The sequence below is a fragment of the Zerene cesonia genome, chromosome 9 (genome assembly GCF_012273895.1).
Source record: "Zerene cesonia ecotype Mississippi chromosome 9, Zerene_cesonia_1.1, whole genome shotgun sequence".
Taxonomy (NCBI): domain Eukaryota; kingdom Metazoa; phylum Arthropoda; class Insecta; order Lepidoptera; family Pieridae; genus Zerene; species Zerene cesonia.
This window is the reverse complement of record NC_052110.1, coordinates 5,232,679-5,260,575: the sequence shown is the minus strand read 5'-3', so window position 1 is coordinate 5,260,575 and position 27,897 is coordinate 5,232,679. Positions and strand designations below refer to the sequence as shown.

The window sequence follows — 27,897 nt, the reverse complement described above, 5'->3', positions numbered from 1 at the left end:
AACTGTGAAACAAAAACCACGTTAGGATTTATCTAAAATATTATAATAACATACATAATTTTAATTGAAATTGAGCGAGCATACATGCCAAAATATTTCTCTCATTCATATAAACATACTTGAAAAAATTATAAAAAATATCTATAAACATACAATTATAAATTAGTTATGGCATAAAATTATACTAAATTATGAATCTCATTATACGCTACATTAAGTACGAAGATCACGATGATTAAATACAAGAAGAAAGGTGACGACAGATCTCAGGATTTCAAAGGGCTCTAACTTACGTGATTGTAATCTATTGTATTTTGTGCTTGTGTGGTACAAAATCTAATTCATGTTGGGGGATATGTCGTTTCGTTACTTTATATTACACCTGAATTTGAAATCGGCAATATAATAACATAAATGCATTGGTGATTTTCTTATACGTTAATATGTAAACTGATACATGAAAAAAATTTAAATAAATAAATGGCATGGTTTCGATGAGACGGTTAAAACGACACATATTTAAGCTCACAATATTATTATTTTTGTGTAGTTGAGTCAATAATGTCCCAATTGGAATGTATCATACACTATAATTTTAACAGATGCATTTATTTCCCTATGCCACTGTACAATTGTTTAATACTGAAACAGTCTGTTTCGCGACTTATCCTATAAGGCAATTTTTAAATACTTGAACTTTCAATCGTGTCTGACACCGTCTGTTGGGAAATACTTCTAGGCGCATAGAGAACAATAGTAATACGAAATGGCACCAAAATATCGGTTAAATAATGGCGCGTATTCTTAATTTAAATCATTGTCATTTGATATTTAGTGTAAATTAATCCACATTTCTCATCAAAACATGAAATTTCCCTCCGATATTTTCAGTTTTAATTTTATGTCAGGTTAAATTTGGCGCCATTTCATTTCTCTATGGTAGAAGTGACAATTGTCCACAGATGATAATTGTTCTACGTCAATCAGGAGGAGCCGAACTCGTCCATCCACGTGAGGTATTTCTGGATGTCGCCCTTCGACACGGACTTGTTGCACTTGGCGATGGCCTCGACGAAGTCTTGTCTTGTGACGGGTAGGTCGAGCTCCTCCTTGGCAAGCTGTTTGATCTGCTCCGGCTTGAGGCCGGCGATCTTTCTACGCATCGACATCATAGATGCGTCCCTGTGAAATACTTTAATAATTAATAGTGATCTTAAGTTATACCGCACATTCGCTTGCGTTGTACGCTATCTATGAATTAACATGTATGCTAATGATGTATAAAAATCTACAAGATTTTTAATGTAGCTAGAAGTTTATCATACTTTATTATTGATAATTTACAAAATGGTACTTTGTAATACATATTCATTGCACTAATTCAATACCTTGTTATGTATTATTTACAAAATCATACCTCACAATTCAAACAGCCAAAAACCAACTACATATATACATACCTGCAGACATTTGTGATATCCGCTCCAGAATACCCATCCAACTTCTTCGCTATAGCCCGCAGGTCCAGTTCAGGGTCCACTTTGACCTCCCGTAGGTTAATGCCCAGCAGGGCCTCCCTGCCCTCTTGTGTTGGGAGGGGAATGTATATCCTCTTCTCCAGTCGCCTCCGGAGTGCCTCGTCTATGTCCCATGGGAAGTTTGTGGCCGCTAGCACCATTACCACCTAAAATATTATGTTAATGGTATTATTGTCTGGATTATAATAGATGCATAGAACGTTTTTTTTTGCATTTTGTGTCACTGCTAGGTGAACAAGGTTATGGATTTTTATAAAGTTTGTTATGACTGTTTGTAACATATATGATTTTTTAAGTTATCTTCGCCGATATAAGGGCTTGGTTCAGAAGACAGATCAAAGTTGTAAATAGTATTAGAATATTTTATAGTAGAGCATTGAAATGAGCAATTGGACAACCAGACCCACAGTATAGCTGTTTGTTTCTCCATATTATTCTTTTATGTCACCTTAGCAGGCGCAATATATATTATTTTTAAGGGTTCGGTATCTAATGGGATCCTAGGACAAAGGGGACTGACTATTTCTTAGACTTTGCTGTCTATCACCAGGCTATATTTCATGAACCATGGATATATTTCATGAAATTGTATGTGGTAGTCGAGCACGCTTCGGCACGAATTGGTCCAGCTCGCACCGGGGAAGTACTACACCTCCACCGAAGACCGGCGTGAAATAGCATACTGATGTTTCGTTCGGTGGTGGCCCATATCCTTCCTTCCTTTCCTTACCCTTCCTAGTCTTTTTCTTTATTCCTTTCGTCAATCCTCCCATTAAATCCCATCCCAATTTGAAGTTGGCAATCCATTTGTAGAGGCGTAAGGTCTGCAATCGACCTTACGCCTCTCCAAATGTTCATGGGCGGTGGTAGCGCCAACCATCAGGCGATCTACCAGCTCCATTGCTGACTATGACATTATAAAGAACACGATTTTTAGATAGGTGAAATTTTCAGAGATTGTGTATTTCTGTTACCGCTTATACATTAGTAAAATATCTAAGATACAAATCGATTATCACGGTGAAACATTTTACGAGGATTTTTTTTTTGTAGCTGCTCTTTAACTTATTTGTAGCTCGCACTTCAGGAGGAAATTTTGAAAACATTTTACTCGAGTATTTTTATATTTACAAAATAAAGACTCGGTTTTGTAAACATGATTGATTACGCCTTACAAATGGATCGTTGACTTTAAATTGGAAAGGGATTAAGAAAGGATTGACGAGGGGAATAAAGGAAAGGACTGGGAAGGAAAAGGAAATGGGCCTCCGGCTTCCCCACTCACAATAGTATGCTACTGCTACACGTCGGTCTCCTGTGGAGGTTTAATACTTCCCCGGTGCGAGCTGGCCCAATTCGTGCTGAAGCGTGCTCGACTCGACGACATACAATTTAATAAGTTATGAAAAGCGACGTCTGTAACTCAACAGACAATCACTCATCCAACAGAATGTTAAAACTTGTCCCATATAACTGTAAGAATGTCCTAGTTTGGGGACCAATGTAGCATACAATTGTTTTATTTGTCTATACCCAATAAACGATATTATTAGAATTAATATGTTTCTCTTTTCCATAATACACAGGTATCACCAGAATTATAATGCCCGTTCCTTAGGAAGGCTTACTTGGGTACACAGATTTAGAAAGTTTTAATGTGTCATGGGACACCAGCCGTAGCCTGCCCATGACTGCACTATAGAGTTTACAGTTCTAGGCAGGATCCGCGGCTGATGTAGGACTATTGCAAGAAATGGTTATTAAATAATTGGTCTATGGAATGGGATTCCCAATGAAATGACATTGGGAACTGGGTATGGGATTCTATGGCACCTGCCTTTCTAGTAATAATGACAGACAAATATTATTATTAAAACACAATCAATATCCAACATTACTCTTTTTAACCCTCGGCCTTGCCCGCGTGGAATTAGGAAATTGACAAATGATTTAGTGACTGTCTATTCCTGTCTTATCCCAAGGGAGCATGTCATCGGTATAAAAAGTATCCTCATCACCCAATTCACCGCATACCCTGTCTGTATACCAAATATCATCACAATCCGTTCAGCAGTTACAGCGTGATTGACGGACAAACATACGACCAAACAAACTTTCACACTTACAATATTATTAGTGTGACAGATAATATCTATAACATAAGTACTATATAGTGTGAGGGGGGCACCTTGGCGGGCTCGTCGGTGGCGGAGCCGAGGCCGTCCATCTGCACGAGCAGCTCGGACTTGACGCGGCGCGACGCCTCGTGCTCGCTGTCGGAGCCGCGCCGCGAGCACAGCGAGTCGATCTCGTCGATGAATATCGTCGACGGCGCGTAGAACCTCGCCTGGAGTGCATTTAATAATACACATTAGCATTGTTAGTAATAAAAACTAATAAAGATTCGAAATTTTCAAAGAATTGGTAGCGTAGAAATTGCTAGGCATAATTTCTCATTTATGTTTAAAGCGTTTCAATGCTGTAAAACTAATAATTATGTTTAAAATTAATTATAGTATAAATAATACTACAAGTAATGTGTCAAAATTTGAAATTATATATTTATGTAATACAAAATGCAAAAAAATCATATGATGTTATTAGAGTTAATGTCTAATTCATTCAATCATGGATGAATTAAGGCGTCACCATGGTCCGTCGAACGACGCGGGTTACAATCGTCTCATTATCGATTTCTTTATATTCTTTAACTTTTTCCCATTAAAATATATACAATTTTAAAGTACACGTACACGTGATTTTCTGCACTCGATATTACAAGCAAGAGGCCTCAGTTGTTCTGTCACTCACACCACGAAACCACAACGACTACCTCGTTTACGTGATATCTTAAAACAGTACTAATTCCAGTGTGTAAAAGTCATGGCATTATCCTACAGCTTTTCTTCCCCACACACGTATTCGTACTGCTTTAAGACGACACGATAACCCAACCCAAGCTACGAAAAATGTAATGTAGTTAAATAAAATAATACAAATGCTTCAAGCAGAATCATCACTGACCATTTCAAAGAGCAGCCGCACAAGTTTCTCCGACTCGCCCCTGTACTTCGAGGTGAGTGTGGATGATGACACGTTGAAAAACGTCGTCCCGCACTCCGTGGCCACGGCTTTCGCCAACATGGTCTTCCCCGTCCCGGGCGGACCGACCATCAGCACCCCCTTCCAGGGCCGGCGTATACCCTGGAAAAAAAGATTTTTTTTATTTTATTTTACATACGTATATGTACACTTAAAATACTTGTAAGATTAGCGTGTCAATGCAATCGGGACTAGTATGGGCTAATTATCATAATATTTAACGACTAGCTGTACGCCCCGGCTTCGCCCGTGGTAATAGCCTATGTGAAGTTGCAGTTTTGTAATGGTGAAGGAATTTTTGATATCGGACCAGTGGTTTCGTACGTTATAAATTCAATGTTATACATTGAATTAGTAGTATATTAGGGTAGTTGGATGTCTTTAATATAATCACTTTAAAGCTATTTTACAAACAAACAAACATAGGTAAATCAATCTATAAAACTTTAACTAATTATTAGTGATAGCGCATATAGCGATAACAATAAAAATAAAAAAAATATATGTCTGGTATATGGATTAATTATTTATTTTTTTAACGTACAATTTGTCATAAAGAAATAAGGGATGTAAAAAGTCCACACAGATAAAAGAAAAATTATACAAATGGCGGCCTCATGACTGAAAGCCATCTCTACTACCAGGCAACCTTCGATTTTCCATAACAATTAAATACAGTTTAACTCGGTCACCTTGAAGAAGTCCGGCATCCACATGGGCAACACGACCGCCTCCTCCAAGAGCCGCTTGGCCTCCGACAGGTCGGCGATGTCGTCCCATCGTATGTTCGGGTTCTTTTGTACTATGTCCCTCTCTGTAATTAAAATTTAATATATTTATTAATTTGTATGAATTTAAAGATAACAGTTAAAAACTTTAAAAAGAATACAAAATCATTAAGAATTATTATGGTATGGGTAGATAAAGGACTTCATATTTTTTAATTAGACAAGTAAATAAACTTAATTTCAAGTAATCGTGTATTTTTATTTATTGTTTGGATGAATATAAAGATAACATTTAACGACGAAGTTAAAAACTACGAAACTATGAAAGGGAATTTATTTTTAGTAATTCATCTTATTTTATACAGTGATTATATCAAGACTTCTTTCGTCCTTTTCCGTCCAGGTTCATAGAACACCAGTTCCCAGAAATTCCAAACCAAAGACTTCGAACAAATTCTTTCACTTGCACTATTGAATATCGGATAACCTAACCGAAACCTCTTTTGTACATTTTTTTTCATAGAATATTCTGGAACTTTTTCAAGAATTAACGGAAACCTCCTTTGTGCATTTTTTTTCATAGAACATTCTAGAACTAATTCAAACAAACCACAACTCACCCAACATGTCCACCAGGTCGCCGTCGGCGGCGGAGGGCGGCTCGAACCGCCTCTCGTCCTCCTTGCCGTGCTTCTCGTCGTCCGTGTCGCCGTTGTTGTTGTCCCTGTCCTGCTTGTCCTTGTTGCTGTGCTCCTTGTTGTTTGTCTCTTTCGTTTTCGCTGCGGATGTTATAGATCAATGAGTTTCAGTGTACGCCTATAGCTACTACACATTATTAGCTAATGTAAAGTCCAGAACGGTTGAAGTGAACCCTAAAAATCTAGCAACACACTATATTATAGCCATGTCCATGACATTATGAGTGCATAGAAGCAAAAACAACTTATTTGCTCAAAATAAGATGTTTGTGTCATATGAAATGCTTATTGACATTTTCAACCAACGCTTCCAATAAACAAACGAGGTTCTCGATGCGACTGTCTTATTATTTATTTATTTTTTTGGTACTCGATATCTCTATGGGTTTTCAACCGATGGACGTGATTCTTTTCGTTTGATAGGAAATTGTTGTCACTTGGTTCCCTTTTAGTATTTAGTACGAGTATTTGGATTGATACTTCCTTCTACAGGAACGTCGGTGACCTTTTGTTCTAGGAATGAATTATGTAGTATTAATTTGTCTAGATAAAATGTGTTTCTTCTAATTCGACCATAATAGTAGCATGCACTTATTTGAGCTATACAAAAGGTTTGCTGGGCGAGTTGCGACATAAAAAAAAAATGTTTTTGCACCGAAAGCTATATAATCAATTTGATGGATTCGCTATGGCGCAACCGACAATTTAAAAACATAACGAATTTGCCACTGTTATCAACGAAACAGGAGTTTCTCGAAATAAAAAGATATTAAACACTACATTAAGCAAATTATCAGTCATAATACGTAATAAGAATAAAGCGATTACGTACCTAATAACCACAACGATGTATATCGAATCGGAAACAAATTATTATCAACAACCGCTCCTTAAAAAATGATCATAACATAATGACTTCATTACGAGCTAGCCGGAGTTATTCGAGCGCGACAATTCGATTTGGTAACGTATAATGTCTCATGAGATTGTATTGTTGCATTTTTCCTATCGCCTATAGAGACGGTAGTGAATTAATGAGGAATATCTATTGTTACGCGTACCGACCTAATTCTTTATAGAAAAGCCGCAATGGAAACCATTCTGTGCTTGAGCACTTAAGAATAGATGGGTTTTTCGTCTCCTATTGTCGTCAACAATCTATAGAATAACTGTCAGATACAAAAGTTTCGATTCTTTCGTAAGATCTTACAACGTTGCTATATTATCATTAAGTGCATAAAACCTTTAAGATCATGATATAATGAAAAAGTTGCACTGACTTGTATTTTGCAAAGTTTGAATCGTTCAATATAAGTTTTTTTATAATATCACGGAACTATTTTTTTGCTCGAACTCTCAGGCTGGTTCGATCCATTTACTGATATATAGTTTTTTCTTTTTTAGTATCGAAACGTGAACGATAAATTCTGGTGATTGTTATATTTTTTATAATTATGTACATTTGTCTAAATATTCTAAGAATAAATATTTACATATTTATAAACGAGAAAGAATTGACAAATTTTTGTTTATTAAAAAATAATCGACATGAACGCCCGAAAATGCTCTCCTAAGTTTTACAATAAAAGAAATTCTGTTACATTTATTTTAAAGTATAATAATTAATAAACAAACTATTAAAAAATAATAAATATCAATCCTAAGGGCCGGTAATACATAGTTTCCCGATGTGTTCTCTTCAGTTTATCTGTCATTTGATTAAAACATTAATGTATGAAAACATCAAAAAGTTTTGAATAGGCTATTCGGGGCCATATCAGCGGCAAAACCGGCCCTATATCTACAGCATTGTTTCGAAAACTCACCGCTATGTGCCTTATTAGTGTTTAACTTGGGGTTCCGTACGTCCGACGTCTTCCTCTGCGACGTGGTCGCGTTCCTCGGCGCTGGTTTCTTGGCGTCCGCCGTGCGGTTGTTGCGTGGGTTGTTACGGGCTGACTTCATTGCTGGTGGACCTCTGTTATGTGGACGGGTATATGGGATAAGATAATATGGAATGCAAATAATTTCAAATCGACTTGGATTGCTTTCCGAACCGGTGGCAAATTAAATTTTTCTGTCTAGTCTAGTCGAATAAATAAATATTTAATCATATTTTTTTCTGTATTTTGACCATTCAAAAGAGTTTCCAAACGTATTCAAGTTAAATAAATAAATGTTTGAGTTTGTTTCTGAATTGTGAGCGACTATCGATAATTAAATGTCTTAACAAAGACCTAAAACAAAACACGGAAATTCTAACGTCATTAAGCTCCGACCGATGTCTTATATTTTTCTCCAATTGCTCTCGAAGCAAAAGTAAAGACATCATAAATAAATATACATTATCATGAGACTTTATTTTACGCACATGAAACCGAAAGAGAAAAAGCAATACGATTGCTAAGGCGGGATCACGAGTGGCTGAGAGGCTAAGCGTTGCTACGGTTTCGCAAATTGACGCGGATTCGAATCCCGGTTCGTGATCAATTTCTTTTCTATTCTTTATGAATTAAATTTACACATTATCTTATAATTCAGTGTGCAATCCACATACTTATGCTCGACACTAGTGGGCGGTGGCCACGCGTTGGGATCTCGGTCTGGCGGCGGCGGCCATATGTCCGGGTCGAGCTCGTGCGGCGCGGGCGCCCATATTTGATCACGTGTCGGCAGGTCCTCTAGGTCTGCGGGAGATAAGAATTTAAAATAAACAACTTATAAATAAGGAAGGCTGCAACACCTGATTGAAATACTGCACAGAAGTGTCAACATCTCTACAGCTGATTTATCAACCTTCTTAAAGTACGTTATATATTCCGAGTATACATATATCATGGTAAAAAGCATCAGTTTTATGAACTGTTATATAGATACGTAAGTAGGGAACAAGTTAAGTGAAGTTTCCTATAATCATTCCGTATTACAACGATAGTTATTTTTAACAGAAAAATAAACTGACTTTAAATTGTCAGATCTAGTTCAAATATACATAATTGGGACCAGCTCTGAAATATGAAAAGAATCATCAAAATCCGTGGAAAGTTCTAGGGTAACAAACACGAAAAAGAAATTATAGCCCCCTTTTTATTTTGAATTGCCTATAAACTGTAACATCGAAACTATATTAGTCGTACATGATGCACGATGACTCAACTAGAGTAGTCCAATTCTCGTTTCGGAAAACCGGATGCCGATAAATGTCTAAAGAATAACACACGTCCAATAAACGTTGCTTTAAAACACCATCAACAGGTTTCAGAGTGGAAAAAGTGCAGTTCACTCGAATTCCGACCTCGCATACTTTGCACTTAATCAAGGCAATTGGGGATTTTAAAAGGTTTTACCGTTAATTGATGCATTGTTAAATATTCGCAGAACAATTTAAATGAGAAAGAAACTTTTCAAGTCATTAATGTAGTTGGTATTTTTACAATAATAATATTATATTATGTATATTTGTCAAGATGGTTACAATAAGAATAGCGATAAAATACTAGTTTTCCTATTTATTTTAAGTGTTACGAGATAGAATATAATGATACAAGGCATTCGAGTTGTTTTTTGAAAATCTTTAACATAAAATCTACTACGATGTTTCCAGAACAATAACGCGATTTACAAACACGACAAAGTTTTTCCCATCTTTAATTTTATTATTTTTCATATTTAACATATAATGAGCATTTTTATCGTGTGTACTTCGAGTAATTTATAATTGGGCTATTGCGTCGCATCCGCGACTTCGTATCACATAAAACAAAGATGTTAGATATATCCGGGATGACACTTAACAGCTAGGTCATCACTCATCAGTCAAGCCCTCTCGATGGCTTCTAGAAAACTCTGCACCGCAAGTAGGAACACCCACACTGACTGGCATAGTTATTACATTTTTGTGTTAAGCAAGAATTGAATTGTATGTATGCGTGGGAGACAGGAATGCCATTAAATCAACAGCAAGCAGTATTACCGCGGTTATTATCATTTAATAATGGAGCGGTTGACACGTATAAGTAAATGGTATATTCTGCTTGCTATACAAGTTTCCGTAAACACACTGCAAATTAATAAATAATAGTAATACATACTACGGATTAGAAATAGTACTACATACGAATTTGTATATAATAATATAGTTTTATATACGAACTAGCTTTCCCCCCGCAGCTTTGCCCGCGTAGTCGCAGGAAAGATAGGCCCGGGGATTTCCTCGCATGTTCCCGTTCCCGTGAGATTTCCGGGAAAAAAAACTTTCCTATGTCCGCCTTCTGGTTCTAAACTACCTCTGCACAGATTTTCAGCCAAATCGGTTAATGCGTTTTTCAGTTATAAATAGTGTAACTAACACTACTTTCTTTTATACATAAAGAACTAAGAAAATCATTTCTTTATTGAATCAGGAATAGTCCGTGTTCTCTTAGCAGAAACAAAAAACTCTCAGCGGTCAAAATACGGTCACTCGGGTCGGCTTTGTAGAATCACCCGAGGTCAAGCACGCGTGTACAATGTAAATAATTTTATGCTACATTACGACTCGGAAAGTAGCCGTTGAACTGGATTGCGTTTGCACCTTCGAAAGTAAATGTTCAAGACGGAGCGCAATACGTTGCGCCAACAAAAGACCAGACGCATTATCTGAATATCTGTGTCGCTTTAGCTATTGCGACTGTACTGGCGAGAGGACAATCCTGAGGTAAAATTGTTCCGTACCAACAATAAAAATACACCAACTTGCTTACTGGTAAGAATGCGATTTGGTGTTGGTGTACCAACATTAAAAATATATTACCATTCTTTGACACCGTCCCGCAAATAATTACAGCATTTGTGGGTGCATGTGTGTGTTTTATTTGTATGGGTACATAAAAGTTACAAAATGTCAAGAGGTTGATTTCATTACCGTCCTGAACATGGATACAATAAAAGTTTACCAAGAGTTTGGGGTTGGATCATATTTTCTTTCATTTCAATGCATTCAGTATAATGAGGTCCCATAAAATTAATGAACGGTAAACTCTATGGTCATAAAAACAAGATATCCGTTAAGCTGGGCCGGAAATTACAAAGCTACATCGACAATAACATTTTTATTAGCCAGCAGCACACCATGCACTTCTACGAAGCAGTAAATCAATTGGACACAGTTTTTCATAGAACGATGATAAAACCTCAATCTCAGAGCAAATCTAGCCCGATACACATTATTTGCGGCCATTTATTATATTTATTACTTAATTTTCCCTGCTTATTGATACGTTTTCAGCCTATACAATGTATATTTAATTGAAATAAAATAGAATAAAAGATGTGGTTAGCGTGTTAGAAGAGATAACCATAGATATATGTTTCTATCATTTGTAAATAATTTTTTAAAATAAACGTTAAATTATATCAATTCAAAAATAGAATGAGTTTAACATTACATTACATACATGATAAATAATTATTTTCGACTAGTGGTACGCCTCGTCTTCACTCGCAGTAAATATATTATTGTGCTTTAACAAAAACCTTAAAAATATAGGTCGAGCCATTCTCAGGTTTAACTCTTAGCAACACATTTGGCGATTCAATTTATTTATATGGATTATTAAAAACATCGTTCGATCCGTTAGTGCGAAATGTCAATGTCATAATGGCAGTTAGTTCTTAAGAACGTTCGCGATCAAACGATCTCCCTCTACGTGACTATTATATTTAGTCGATGTCAAACTTTTGCAGCGATACAATTTTCCATTGATGGCATCACATTTCGTAAGGAGAGGAGACGGTGACAACTCTTGGCTCGTGTTCCAAGAATCGAGATAGGCGGTAGTGGCACAAGGCGGCACAAGTGATTGGAAAGTGGCTATATCTGATCTGCGGGCCGCAGCGTGCAAAATCGTGATCGACACGGAACAGAAAGTTCCTGATCCCTTGCTGACATTTCACTAGATTACCTTTCAAACTTTACTGTACATAAATGTGTTTTGAAATTGTTGCGATCGAGTTTGGAGCGTGGTCTCATGTTTATCTTGTAATATCATCTTGTATATGAGACCACACTTATATTAATTGCCTCGTTTTTTGTAGTTCATATATTTATGTTAGACTTACATCATCACACCGATATAATAAATTATAGCAGTATTAGATGTTTTAACTATGTAATATTCATTGAACTGTTTTCGTTTATATTAAATGACTAAGTACCAACTGACATAACTACAAACATATCATTGCCCTAACCTCATAATTACTACAATCAACATATTCAAAAGTATGTCCTATATCTACTTCCGAGGCATGTAAGCGGCTACTTAATAAATATCTGAACAATTAACCACAGAATCAATAAGAAAAATATCCGATTTCCTTTTGAAATGCTGACAATTGTGAGAATCAATGACTGACGCGCGGGCCGAAAGAACAATGACGTCCAAGTACAAACAATCGAGTACAATTCTAATTAATCAATAGCAATATAGTGTCATCCCACACACCTATATAGGTGAGGCGATAAGCTATTGTTCCTCCGAGGGAAGGGACCAGAATTAAGATTCGGGTCAAGCATACAGCGAATACATTATCGCTAATTAGTGACGACGATAAAATTATTTAATGTTGAATTCAATTAAACATAGATTCACTTGGAGCGCCTAAATGTATTCGCTTATATATGATTATCTCATATGAACAGTGGGAAACCTTGGGGGAGTGAAATCGAAGGAAGAACGATCAGGAAAAGCGCGTAGACGAATTCAATTCATGCTAATCTTTTTAGCGAAATAAATGATACGAATTGTCATTATTTCTATGGATAAATAACACAAACAATCGAAACTTATCACTAGACAGCGATTGATTCACAAAGACACTTTATTTAACCGATTTATTGCTCGATTATCAGAGGAGCTTCGATTTATTCTTAAGACCAGAGTTTCAGATAAATTCTGCTTATTATATTACGCATTTTCGCCAACTATAATTTAAACCTACACGTTTATTAACCTGAAATCCTTCAACCCAACATCATTTGTGTCATAAAATCCCGCGTTCCTTTATTCTAATAATATAAATAGCGTCACTTTATATGATCGTTAAAGCAGTAGTCGCCAATCGTCTTACAATACGAGTTCAGAACGATTCAATCAACGTCAATTACTTCGTACTTTGACCTTTCGAGAGGATGAAATTACGAGAGATTAGTGTGCGCATTAACAGGTCTGGGAGGAACAATTATGAATTAACAGCACAGTCTTGGCAAATGCCGTGGTTTGCGTTTAAATGTACCACAACGATCTATTTATTTGAACAGCGTTAAAGAATAAATTAATTTATTTAGGTAGGAATTTCGGGTTTTTCGGGTGTATCCCTATGTATATAGATTTGTAAGAAACAAAAGTGATATCCATCGTTATAATCGTTGCAGTGATCAACAAAGAATAATTTGTTATTGATGCTAATAAGCTGTCTCTGTCTATCTATTTATGTGAAGAAATCGCAACAATTCCACTCAAATTGATTCCGGAGTTTCATTCAAAACATTTAATAGAACATGTATCAAAGCACCAAATAACAAATTAAATTACAATTTATTTATTCCGACGAATGTATAGTTTTAACTCATGTAGTGTGACGTCAATTTCTTATCCGTATATAGTCAGTAATGAATCTTATGCAGTAATTTTTTGCCCTTCATTAGCGTGTGACTTAACTAGTGTTTCTTCTAAGCTAGCACTTGTTTGGCTTATTTTATGATGATCTAATTGATTTATTTCAGTAAATATTTACACTGCCTTTACACCGGTAACTCGTAAGACTTAGAATTGAAATTAATTTTTTATATTTCATATTAATTTTGCTTCGCTTTGTGAAAGAGCAAAACATCAAACATTACATTCGATAGCAACGGCCAATTTTGATCGAAAACTATGTTCTATCATTCTTAGAATAATATTTATCTGTTTATTAACTTCAAGCGCAGCACTAAGCGAATATGTTCATGTTATTATATAAACCTAATGTATATGGTAAAGCGCAATCTTTTGCTTAGGCAATCTTGTTCTTAGGAACATGATATCGTTCTTGTCTTGATCATTCTATTTTTTACTCAGATCCATTCTTTAATATGGTATAATAAGAACTAACTTCCACTAAGCGGTGTGATGGCTTTCTCTCCCTCGTGCTGGAACATCTGCAGCGTCGCCACCGTCGCCTTCAGTTGCTCATACTCTCGCGCCATTTGTCTCTGTACCTGCAGACAAAACAGAAATACATATATGAAAAGATACCTTTTATATAAATAAAAAAAAGTGTGAGGCTGTTTGGTACCTTATTGCGTGTATATATATAGCATATATGTGGTATGTGAAAAAATTTATAAGAAAATTAGTTTATAGAGCAAACAAATTCGTAAATACTTTGAACTATTTATTGAATCAAACTTTGCCTCCCCTTTTACAATAAGAAATGAATAATTGTATGATTGATCGATCGTATGTTTAACTTTGCAAATAGTCGCATCTTTAAATTTGTTTATTTGTATAAACAGATAAAACATTCGACTGCAATAAATCCGAAAGTATACCATGAATCTCAATTTGCTATACAAGGCATTGAAAAATTGCATTCTCCAGCCGAAGATGCGATAACATTCAAATCGTAGCTGAGCTAAACAATAGCGGCATGGTTCAAAAATCACTACAATCTCAGTCTAACTTTTTCAACACAAAACATAGCACACGTACAACTGCAAGCGATTTCTTTGCGGCATTATCGACATTCTTAATCGCTTCGCACTTCTCAGCGTAGTACCCTCGTAAAGAGAGTACAATGGCTGAAAATAACACTGTACACAAAGGCACAAACACTCATACAGACGCATTCGCCTATTGTTCTCATTCTGGGAGACGACAGACGGTAGGCCACGAGACGCGAGTGCCTAGAGGAAAAGTGAAATTCGATCTCCCACATGATTATAAAAATTGCTCAATTGTATTCCGCCTACGACAGCCGGTGGACATTTGTCTTTGGAAAGTGTGAATCAGTCATATTTCAACACAACATGATTTCGTTTTATAACGCGTCGAGTGTTAATTGTTCTTCTTAGTTTAATTGTCTTATTGTTTAAGTAAAATAGTTTGTCTTCTTTTTTTATTTACACGGTCCAAATACAAACACTGTCTACCGGTAAATATATTACTAAATTCCGTCCGCGGCTATGCCCGCGTAGAAATAGGACTTTTACAAATGATTTTATGACTGTCTATACCTGTTTTATCCCAAGGGAACATTTAATCGGAATAAAAAGTGTCATATCACCCAAGTGATCTCATACCCTGTTCGCATACCAAATTTTATAAAAAGCCGTTTAGTTTCAGCGTGATTGACGGTCAAACATCCAAACAAACAAATTTTCGCATTTTTCATATTATATTCATTTATGTACATCGCACATCCTTACAAACTTTCTCATTTATTATATTCGTAGGAAGTAGGAAGCAGGATGCGACGATAAACAAAAGCGGGAGATATTGTGAATAAATTTTAATTTATCTATACTCCATGATCTGTATCGTTAATATAGGTAATGCCTCATACATATAACTAAACGAATACTTACGTAGATACATTTCGTTCCAAGTGATGAAGATCAGAGTAAAACAGAAGATCACACGTACACCTATAGCTAGAACTTGGCGGTGTATTTACATAATGTAATCATGTTAACATAACGCAACGCAACTTATGCGTTCACTGTAAACCTTACAATCCAATTGTTTAAGTCTTCCCACTCGTTCTTACGTCCGTATACAATCGCAGAGACTGTCTTAATGTATGAAACAACGAAAGTACTCTAGTGTGTACGTAATTTCAATTAAATTTGAATAGTAACTATCTTGCGATCCACCCCGGCTTCCCACGGGTGCAGTAATACATTATATATACATACAGTGAAACCAAAATCTAGGGTCCCAGCTGAATTATCAACATAACAACATCATCGGCTGTTACGACAATCGGTTTTTACGACTAAATATGAGAAGTCCCTTTGATGTCATTATAACAGATTTTGACTGTATATAAACCTTTTTTCCTTGAATCACTGTATCTATTACAAAAACCCCATCAAAATCTGTTGCGTTATTTCAAAGATCTAACTATGCGGACAGACGAGAAAGCATGCGGAAATCGAGTTTGTTTTATACTATGTAGTGATTGTGTAATAATCATCATCAACCAGTTGATTTACCATAGAAAATTTGATAACTTTTTCATTCTTGAATGTTGTTCTAGTAAAAAGTATATCATCCAATAAGATAAACAGGTGAAAGGATAGCGTTTCCATTCAAAAGACCACTGATCATAATCGTATGCATACAATAAACAATAAAAAAACTTACGTTTATCTTCATAGCGATCCATTATTATTCAAAAACAAATCAATAAAAATCACCTTGCGTAACACGTGGGTGTTATAGCACACAATTTTTACCATTAGCGAAACACCTTGACCGAATTATACTCGAGATTATCGTGCGGCAATTAAAACTACCCACATTCTAAGTTAACTCTGTATTATACGGGCCGATAAGCTGAGAGCCTTCCGTGAATTTTGCGTTGTGTAACATAAACTCTATTTACATACGATTACGATTGAAATTGACCGTTTTCATAGTCTAGCACTAAGCGCATTAGTATAATAACCAAGCGTTCCTGGACTCGATTTAGTATAGTAAAGTCTCGGTCTAAGAGTCTCTTATACCGTAATTACATTAAATCTATTGATGCTTTTGTTTGTTGCCTTTCCTGATTTCGCAACACAATAGTTATTTTTAATAAAACGTATATTATATACTACTAAAATAACTTCTGATAAACATGTGCGATATTAAAATACGATTAAGATATGATAATCCTTTTACTCATTGTAGTTCGGCTATTATATTTCATCTTTTATAATCTAGTTGATTTGAATTTATCTTTAAAAAAACAAACTTACATAATATAAAATTGGATTAAGCCTTTTTAAGGGAGGATAAGGTCAATTATTTTCTTAAAACGGTTTTAATAGAAGTTGACATTTAGCGGAATTCTGCACTTATTGACATATTAAGAATCAATTTATTTGCATATATTGCCTATTTGAGATTATAAGTACCAACACTTACAAATAGCAAGCTAACAAGATAAGATTAATCATGGTTACTTCGTGAATGTAAATCTGCGCTTGCGCATAATTGCGAGGTGTACACAGGATATGCATTCGGCCGCCGGTGGCACTCGATAAAAACAACATGTACAACGATTTAAATGCACTTCGCGTACATACGTAAATTATATTGAATGGAAAAATATTTGAATGGAGAGTCATAAATATCGTACTAATGGATAAATTGATGTTACATTTATCAATAAATAGTTACACATTGTCTAATATTTAAAATTAACTTATATTAGTATGCAATGATTTGTAATATAGTGTGTAATCAATTTTATACGTAATAGTTATAGTGTTACATGTTTACTGATTAGCTATGGAGAGATAGAATTTCTAACATTCTGGTAATATCATATTACCGTACGTTTAAGAGAGTAATATATGCCTATAAAAAAATATAAGGGATTTTTAAGTTATGTACTTAAATTAATTGGATAAATGTTTTCTATTTAATCGACTTATAAAGTTCAATCATCCTAACCTTCGTACATTGAACCTCATTCGATTATATCACCAAAGCAACACCAAATGATGCATACCGTGAAGACCATCCAAGAAACTCAACATTTCCCCATTCAAAACGTATGTAAATACATGCAAATTGCATACATTGTTAGTACAACAAACCGAATCCCGATTCCCTTCAAGCCGGCAAGCCATCGATGCGTACACAACGACATGTCAACCGATCAACGTAACAAAAACGCACGCGCATAAATAATGCACTCGCATTATAAGTAATTAGACTCCCGTATGCGTCACGAGCCGACACACATATCGCGGGGTCAATGACACCGCCCACGGACCGGCCGATGCCGAAGCAACTTTACAATAGAACAAACGGGCGTGCTTGGCGACCATCCAGCCGCCGAATTAGACTAGGTGACCTGAACTCGAAGCCTTTATTTTCTTCTGTGTAACTAACACAATGACGCCCGAGTCTCAAGCTTGAGATAGGGTTGGTGATTCCAATGATATAAATATCTATGGAAAATGCAGGAAAATTCTACTACTTATTGTCAAAAATGCGTAAGTCAAAATACTTAAAGAATACACGCGAGAAGTGTAAGTTTTTATTATTTATTTGATTAGCTTAATCTCACGACTTCGCGCGAGTAATATGTGCTTGGGCCTATCTGCTAATCCGGATAATAACCTATTTAAAAATTCATACAGATTTGATCAACTGTTTCTGTGGGAAAGGGTAACGAGCATCATCAACACATCCTCACAAACTTTCTCAAATTCTATATCAGAAGAATAGAATTTGTTCCCAACTCTACGCGCGGCATTCAAAGTGCATCAAATCCTAGAATAGAACTCTAAACACTGACAACCCTATTGACGGGCGGGCATTATCGAAAATAACTGTTTTGTATGTAAGAAAATTGCGAATGTATGTTATACAAGAAGAGCAGACGTCATTGTGATGCAAATTACGCATTGCTCAATTCGTAGCAGTAATTTTAGGTTACGTACCTCCACTTTATCAGCGCGATAAACTGAGCAAATAATTAACGATGAGCGCGTTAAATGTATTTCCATAGAATATATTAAATATTTAAAATTGTATACGCTAGGTATTTGTTAAGTTCAATGTGTCATTGACCATATAATAACAAGGCTTATTTTTTCCACGCTTCGATAAAATATATTATAAGCACATTATTGAACGTTGCTTTTAATCTGTTATTTTTCAATATTTATGCATTATTCATGCAATATAAATGGAGCATATAAAGTGGGGCATTAAAAATTGAGAACCTGTTTGGAAAGGGTTTTTATCATTAAAACAGATAAAAGTTTACAAAAATTTTTAATGTAGAAAAACAAATTAAAAACACACGTTATCTGTAGTTGTAAAGACGTATCCCGGATACGCTAAATATATTTTTTTATTTATTTTTATGACTCTTCAACAAAAATTGTACAGGAAACTTTAAAAAATATATTAATAATAAGAATAATATTTTATAAAATATAGAATCAGTCAATGATAATGATGATGATGATGATGTAGTTGACCTCTTAAGTAAAAGAGTCAACCAAAAAAAAATATCTACTGTTACATAAGAACTTTGTACGACTACAAACACAATATTACGACGAGTAGAATTGTTGACAGTCTTATTTAATGAAACATGAATCATTATTCAAATACCAATCCATGCAAACACTATCAATTTAAAGAGGATTAATGCATATATACAACCTGTTGCAAAACATTAATTCCATTAAATTATGCGCATACGAATTGAGAATATTCATAGTTTTCCAGAAGTTCAATTCAAAATAGTTTCAAATAAAAGTTTAGCTCACTTTTCTCACGAACCACTTGAATACTACAGCGAGTTATTTCAGTAAACGACTGTTTGTGAAAGCTATTTCCCGGATTACACTCGGTTAGTTTATAAGAGTCCATTTATAGGAATTTACATTTGTTTCAGTGCGTCTTGTTTGTAAATGTTTATTTTCACGAACCGTAGTATTGAAGTGTTTCAATGGGATGATTGCTCGAGGGTTATATTTGCGTAAGCCGTAAATCTAAGCGGATCCAATAAATATGCTTTCGTAAACAAAATTTTAATTCTATTTAGATCACAGTCGTGACCATGCATTAAGGAGAGACATTTCAATAATATACTTAGCTCAAATGCATAAAATGCATATTATTAAAATACTTATTGTATAATTTTGTAAATTTATAAATTCATATTGAGTTAAATTTACAAATTTACAAAACAGACGAAAAAGTGAAATCTTATACTTACAATGAATATCTCTGACCGATATCAATTCGAAGATCACTGTTCGAGTGTTACTTTCCCGTAAATTAGAAAAGATAATCGGTTCGCATGCGTGAAACATTATCAAAACACGATGTCAGTGATGAAATCGTGCGATTAAAATATAATTATTCACATACGACGTTCGTGATAATATGCAAATAGACGGTATAATATCTGGTGCACGCAAACGCCGCATTGTCTGCATCGGAAGTGATAATTGTAGTAAAAGTGTATGTGCTGTTCTCTGTTTACGGAAAGATTTGTTTAAGATTTTATCTCATCATCAGCCCATATATGTTCCCACTGCTGGGACACAGGCCTCCTATAAGGGTTCAGGCCATAATCCACCGCGCTGGCCAAGTGCGGGTTGGCAGATGTCGCATGTTGTCGAACTTTTAATTCTCGGACATGCCGGTTTCCTCACGATGTTTTCCTTCACCGTTCAATTATAATAAATTTATCTACTGCTGAAGAACCTTTAGAACAACATTGAAAAAGTTTCAAGTCTCCTAATTCTTTATATGAGAAAATAGCTTATCTTTTAACAAAAATAAATAAATATTTTGTTGAAAAATCATTTTTATGATATTTAGATTTGATGCAACGAAGAATACGTGATTTTTCCTCGTTAAAATGGAAATTAAGTTGCATTTATCGAGTGAGAAAAGCATGTTGATAACGTAGTTAACTAACTACGTTATCAACATAATACTATAGTCAATACTAAAAACTACTGTCCATTATAAACAGAATCGACCATTTCGTTGGTCCATTTTTCATTTACAAAATATCAGCAGTCCGCTTTCAGATGAAAGACCACTGTCCAACAATAGGCAACAACGTTTATTGACACCTATAGCATTTCACCTATAGCATTTTCATTTTTCACATTTCACTATAAAATCCGTTACAGGTCTTTACTTGAAACTAACCGGTGTCTCGCGTTTTTGTTTCGATAAAAAGTATCGTATTTATATCAGACAAGAGTTAACTTTCCAGCCGTCCAATGAACTTGTACTTGTAAAACCTGACTGTCCTATTTAATTAAGCAGTGTTCAGGTCTCAAGAATATAAGAGAGCTACATTTTCTGCGACTGGTTTCTATTAGCGCATCAATATTATGTTATGACTTTATATAAAATATATGAGTTGGAATATCTAATAAGTACAAAAATGAAAAAAAGATAGCGTTTTATTTTTTTACTTTAACACGACATAACGTATGGAATGTTAATTTGGGGGTTTTGATTAGATATAACATAAGCTATGATATAATTTATCAAATATACTTAGGCCTCAAAAGTGAAATATGTAATTTTGTGCTATACAATTACATGATAATTGCTTAATTCGCGTATTTTAAAGAGGAGACCATACATTTACATTAAACCTATTAATAATAGAAAAACGTGTTAATACCATAGCCTAAAATGTAAGACATTAATGTACGAGGAGATAAAGATGTTAAAGCAATGTTTACTTTAACTACGATAATTATTAATTTATTTTATTTCTAGACCAAATAATAATAATAGTTTAAAAAAACTAAAAAACACGCTTTTATAGAAAACCGAACTAAAAAATAGAAAACATATTTTGCAAATTGAAAAATAGAATAATTTTATCAAATTAGTGTATTGTCATCGGTCCTCAATAAATCTACAAAGTTTGAACGAAATCTGGCCGTTTAAAGTGGGTCAAAATCGCGCCCAAAGAAGTCGGTTACAAACAAACAAACAAACAAACAAACATACAAACAAACATACAAACATACAGGTGAAGCTAATAAAAAGCGTGTAAAAAGGATCAACAAACTCTCTAGCATCTTACATGATCATTACAAAACTATATTTTTGATCACTTTTATTGTAATAAAAGAAACATATTATAATGAAAAATCAGACAAACTCACAGAGGTGCATCACTCCTCTGTGATATCAAGGCGTTGAAGGCTAGTTGCATTCCAGTATATTTTCTCCACAAATGACTTTTTGCCTCCTCTATAAACCTGTAGACGGAATGTTGCCAGTTCACGGTGAAATATAAAAAAGCGGTAAACGCGGTCATTACACATTAGTTACGGTGGTGGTAATCTCTATAGGCCCTTCAATCTCTATAGGGTTGACATTGCAATAAATGTATCTTCGTTTCTTTTTTTAGTTAAAAGTTTGTTAGTAAGTCAATGCCCAGCGTATGATTATAGACCAATTTATATATTTTAGATTAAAGGAAAAGCATGTGACTACCTATATTATTTTAACCAATAATTCAATCTTTATATTAAACTGTAATTACATTGTAAATGTAGGTAATATGAGAAAATAAGCATACATTATTTGCATATTTAGCAACAATTTCTAACAAGAGTAAAATAATAATTTTGAAAGCTTATACAATCATCCTCATGTAGTCATTATTACTGTAGATGATTTTACGCCTATCTATCTAAAATAGGTGTGAAATCGTTCACTTCTACCATTTTATTACAATTCTACAAAACTTGTTCCCTTTGGTATTTATATTAATTCGCCTCATTAAATATACAAATATATTAATGAATGTATCTCTCTATTTAAAGCCATTAAAAGCGACCTCGGGTAAACGACCTTCGTCAAGTATACTTTTAATCTTATTCAGACACATTTTATAAACTTATTATGTACGTATAAGTTATGCAAGAAATTGTGTAATTTTATAATATTAATGAGTAATTCGATAAAACTGATAACTTCCATCCATGAAATTATAAAAAGCTTGCACTATACGCGATAATATTGAAGACAAAGTACCACTTTTAGGTCATCGCACCCTAGTAAGTGCATAATTCCCTTACAAATCCTTGAGTCTTACTTTGCGCTTCAGAACGCTTCAGAACTTTTGTAGGTAGGAGTGTAAACCATAGAACTATAATTTGGAATATCAACAACTTTTTGACATTAACACACATAAAAACTTACCTACCAATATTGCGTGAGTAGAAATGAGCTTAACGGGACGGGAATGTGGCACGGACTATAAAAACCTATACAGTACAGAGCGATAAGTGATAACCCTGGAGGTTTCGTGAAAAGCGGTTCTAATATTACATTACAAAAAAGCAATCGAGTGTAAAAACTCCTTTGTTGGGTTTCACTGCGAGAAACACTAATTTGATAAGTGGCAAGGACGTGGATGTTTTGTGTACCTACTTCTTGTTGGTTGTTACAGGAAACCATTTCGTATCGAGTACGCGGTACTAAAATTAACATTTTCATTAATTATTTCCTTTTGTCTGAATATTGAGGAGGGTTTACTTAAACTTCAAAACTATAAATAAGACAAATTAGTGGAACTTCTCTCGTATCTCTTATATGAGTAAATGAAAAAATAACATTATTAAATATTCTTTTATAATATTCTAAGAACTAGTCGTTGGTAGATAAACGGATAAATTAAAAGGTATAATAATGTCTTTGCCACAATTAACTGTAATTTTTACTATAAAAATTTCACAATTACCATATTATATAAGTATATGACTGATTAAATAATATTATATGAGATATATTTATTAACAATAACTGTTTAATTCAATTTTCTGTGTTACGTTATTTCTAATAAAGTACCTATTTCAATTATAACTCATAAATTATGTTACTTTATAGGATTATCGTATATTTTTGTAAATAATAAATACTCGCGTCGTTTAACGAGACGTTACACGTAAAAACTATAGTTACTTATGGCCAGTATTTCTAGATGGGTTATATTAAGATAGCAAAAATTTATAGTTGACGCCAAAAAGTGGCAGATAGGATACCACAATTAATGTATCAAAATAATAGATAAGTTATACATAAAGAATATTGTATTTTAAATCGGCCGTTTTTAAGCCGCGTTCGCTTGCTCTCAAACAAGCAACAGATAAAATTCGCTCGAGTCAGGCATTTACCTGACTTACGTATTGCCGCTGGGGCGTTTACAACGTATAAGTACACAAATAAAAAAAAATATCTCCAGGCTATCACAAATATTCAGCAATTGGTAGAACCGGCCTTTAGTTTTTTCCGTTGAATTATTCTAAAATTTGCAACAGTCACAGGACGCTATAATAACATGCACTATTATCGCGATAACGTTCAGTTGTATGCAAGTGTGATAAGCACTTCGCTAGACGAATGACAACTCATGGGCATACGCATTTATATGAATTAGTGTACAATGACGCATGTTGTGTATTTATTGTTGAGAGCTAAATGACTTTTCTAGCAAAAAGCTTATACTTGAATAGTTCATATGATAAACTTTTAAGTATTTAAAAAATAGATACATATTTTCGTCTCTATAGTTTTCATTAAACCTTGTCCATTCAATCACTCCTTAACTTACGCTAACCTAAAGTGTATTGAGAAAATTAATCTTAAGTCTATAACATTAATAAAATTAGTGAAACATAGGAACACAATAAACTATTTCTTAATTCATTAACAACATCTTCGCACAAATGTTTTAATATTAATTATGTTCTGTTCTTGAACAAAAAACAACCACAAATAATAATACCTTGTGTGTATCTAAGGTCACTATAAAATTAGTATGCGTACATGAATACTGCAGGCTTATTTCCTTTTAAATATCTACAATACATATGAAATGAAATGCTTGTACCAATACGTAGATATATTTTACGTAATTTAGTTATCTTATAAAAACATTATTAGTCAATCAATCAGCATTTTACAAATCCGACGCATTAGATACGACTTAGGTTTGTTTTATGGAATTGGATAGGTGGCGGTGGAATAAGCAATAAAGCTGACGGGTCTGATTGTAAGCACTATCACCACCCATGAACATATTTTGGAGAGGTGTAAGGTCGATTACAGACCTTACGTCTATACAAATGGATTGCCGACTTGAAGTAGGAAGGGATTAAGAAAGGTTTCACCATAGAAATAAAGGAAAGGACTGGGAAGGGTAAGGAAAACGATATGTGTCTCCAGCTCCTCCACTCATCGAACGAAACACAGCACAATGCTATTTAACCCCGGTCTTCTGTGAGGGTGTGGTACTTTCCCAGTGCAAGCTGGCGCAATTTGCGCCGAAACGTGCTCAACTACCACAATATAACCTAAAATCCCTACCAATATTATAAATGCAAAATACCTCTGTCTGCCAATCTGCTTTTTTAACGCTGCACCAATTTGGATGAAAATTTTCACAAAGATAGTTGTGTGATAGAAGAGACCTGAGAAAACTCCTAAGCTAATTATTCTGTTTCTTTAACTATGCAAAAGCAGCCACAGGCAGAAAGCTGATAATATTATGTAGCATTCATTACATCTATTATTTAATACACTGTTTTGTATTGAAGAATTAAACATACATTTTAAATCTCATAATGAATAGTCAGACTCACTGTATTATATAAACTGCATGCAATTCTCTTATTTTGCTTATTTCTCCTTACTGATTATTCAGTTTGATTAAATTAAACAGGTGCATATGACACATAATTTAAACTAAAGACTATAAATAGACATGACATACATGTGAATGTCTGATGCATATTTCTAAATATTTTTACCAGTTGGCATTCAAATTTTGTAATTAAAAATTTAAATTTAATAGTGAAATTACTACATATTTACAATTTTTTTACGAAATAATTATATGTTAAGAATGGCTGTGAGATATAAATAAATTTAAAGATAATCATGAATAAGTCATTGTCAACACCCAAATGATATTCAAATCCAAATGAATTGTAATATGCTATTGTCTAGGTCTTATATATTAATACATAATGCTTTAAATCAAATAAGCAATTATGTTTAAAGCTTAATTATAATGACCCTGACCTTGTTGAGTCATTATCTCCACTATTCTATAAAGGTAACAATGAACCCACAACACTAATACATTATAAAGGTGAAAGTTCATGCATTTCAATACATTAGCATATCTATTATACTAATCATAGGTGTAGTTAGGGGGTGGCTTTTGTTCAAACCCCACAAAAAAGTTTGAGACATTAAAATTTATCAAATTAAAATCTCATGAGCAATACTCATTTTTTTTTTTTTTTGCTTTTTCTGTCCACTGCTTTATAAAGGACTCTCACAATACCATTTAAGAGGTTTCTTTAACATGTTTAATGTTTTTCTCATAATTGTAGTATAACTACTCTTAACCTGCCAGATCTCTGGATAAGGTAGACCAAAGTAGCATTCAATAAAATATATCCTGAAGCATGGGTAATAGTCAAAGTTCCTACTGGTGCAAGAACTTCTACAGAAGAATCAAAGTTCAGAGCTATTTTTATACTTTATCAAGTAGGCACTTGACTACAGGCCTTCTTGATATAAAATATTCTATAATCTAGATTTCTAGACGGTGACAGGCTTGATTAACAGAACCCTATTTACCCTTGCTTTGTAAAGATCGAGATTATATTATGGTTTAAAATGATCCAGTTTATTTTTTTTATTTATAACCAATCTACATTTCAAAAACAACAAAACTATATTTTTTAAACTATAATACATAAATTAATTAATCTCGAATAAAAAAAATATGTTTATTAAAAAAAAAAATGAAACCAACTTCAAGTTAAAAATGTGTAAACGCTAAAAGTGTTTGAAACATCAGGTTTAATAATATAAAAAATAAATTGTGTTTAAAATCTGTTAAAAATCTTTAATTTCCAACTTCAAATTATCAGCACTAGACCAAATTTAAGTAGAAAGTAGAGAAAATTATAAAAATCGGTTCATTCATTAAACAGTAATGAGGTAACAAACAAAAAACTTCAGTCGAATTGATAATCTCTTCTTTTTCTGAATTTTGTGGAAAACCATTATTATCTAGCTATAAAATGACTTAATATTTGTATTATCAGTCATATTTTGGTCAATGTGCAAATAGAGACTTCATTATAAAGGCAAGCAGTGTGATTAACACAGCAATTCTAGTATTCAATGAAAAATTCACACCAAATTAGCACTCCCTAGGTGGCCTTCCGTATTACACGAAATCAATTAGTTTTATCTCAAATGGTATTGACATACAACTCAAGGTGAATTGTTCAGAGTAATAACCAAAATAAAATCTAACAACAAAAGCATTATTTGAACTTACCAATTGCCACTTTGACTTTCGAGTAGGGTCAGCTATCGTAATGAGAAGTCTGTGGATCATCTGAACTGTTCCTTCATAATACACAAGAGCCGATTCGTAGTTTCCCATAAGAGCCATTTCTCGAGCCAGCTTCGTGTTCTCGCAAATTTCCCCAACAGAAACTGCCATTATTGTCATTCCCGCTGCGTACATATAACTTGTTCTTCCACAAAAATTTTACTTTTCCACACGGAGAAAGACTGAATCGCGTGTGGCAAACGATTCACAAGAACTTTTCATATTTTACACCGGTATCGTCACATTATTATTTAACAACAAATTTCTCATAGAAAACTGCAGAAATTTTCAGGAAATTCTTATCTCATGGCAACGGGAATTTAAAAATTTATCCGTTCTTCAAGAGACAAAACAAACTTTATCAATTTTGTTCGACGACTGCAGAAATGACAAATCCAAGACAAATCGTAAATCACACAAACCACAGACAATAGATTATTTGGTTGAATCACAGATAAAGAAAAAGATAAATTAACAGATAATAATTATTCATATGCAAATATGAGTACCTATTAAAAATACAGTGAATTTAATCTTTTTGCAAATTCCTGTCACTCATTATTGCATTCTAGGACGCATTTGAAAATATTTCTCCATGAGTATTGGGTACAGGTAGTATTTTGTTCAGTGGTAGTAAACACCTACAGTATTTATAACAAC

At 34.1% G+C, this 27,897-nt stretch overlaps 1 protein-coding gene across 1 annotated transcript; it reads right to left on the bottom strand.

Moving 5' to 3' along the window:
• Window positions 1-25: 25 nt before the first annotated feature.
• LOC119828918 (katanin p60 ATPase-containing subunit A-like 1) lies at window positions 26-27,630 on the bottom strand. The gene is made up of 10 exons (XM_038351234.1): window positions 27,181-27,630; window positions 14,200-14,305; window positions 8,624-8,753; window positions 7,893-8,044; window positions 5,989-6,147; window positions 5,333-5,454; window positions 4,563-4,742; window positions 3,727-3,885; window positions 1,461-1,684; window positions 26-1,182 (listed from the first exon to the last, which is right to left on the bottom strand). The coding sequence occupies exons 1-10, from the start codon at window positions 27,370-27,372 to the stop codon at window positions 984-986; spliced, it is 1,623 nt and encodes a 540-aa protein (XP_038207162.1). The 5' UTR covers window positions 27,373-27,630; the 3' UTR covers window positions 26-983.
• Between the last annotated feature and the right edge of the window lie 267 nt (window positions 27,631-27,897).